Raw genomic sequence first — 332 nt, 5'->3', positions numbered from 1 at the left:
CTCTCTCTGTGTAAGCTTACCTTTGATATCATGGTGTGTTGCCTAAGAGCCAACTGTGCTGAAAGAGACTTCGGGACCTCCTTTTATACTGGCAGAGGGCAGCCAAGTGTCCTTCACACTACTCTCGGGATCTTAAAATAAAGTGATACGTCATCATAGGTCGATAAATAAGAGGCTTTTTTACATTTTTTTTTATCTACAAGGACAAAATTCTTCAATTAGTGTATTATTTGCAAATTTCTTGAATTTTCAAAAAATACGTATAACTCACGACCCGCACATATATCCAAACACAAACACAGATTTTATATATACATATATATATATATATA

The 332-nt window shown here is 34.3% G+C and overlaps 1 protein-coding gene across 1 annotated transcript in view; it reads right to left on the bottom strand.

The window, feature by feature from the left end:
- LOC137643647 (uncharacterized) overlaps nucleotides 1-118 on the bottom strand; it is a 1,135-nt gene extending 1,017 nt beyond the window's left edge. Inside the window, exon 1 of the mRNA XM_068376364.1 lies at nucleotides 21-118. Within this exon, the coding sequence (XP_068232465.1) occupies nucleotides 21-32 (12 nt within the window). The 5' untranslated portion in view covers nucleotides 33-118. The remainder of the gene's footprint in view (nucleotides 1-20) is intronic.
- Between the last annotated feature and the right edge of the window lie 214 nt (nucleotides 119-332).

Source organism: Palaemon carinicauda, chromosome 7, assembly GCF_036898095.1.
Source record: "Palaemon carinicauda isolate YSFRI2023 chromosome 7, ASM3689809v2, whole genome shotgun sequence".
Classification (NCBI taxonomy): Eukaryota; Metazoa; Arthropoda; class Malacostraca; order Decapoda; family Palaemonidae; genus Palaemon; species Palaemon carinicauda.
The sequence above is the reverse complement of the archived record's forward strand: the minus strand, read 5'-3'. Positions and strand labels throughout refer to the sequence as shown.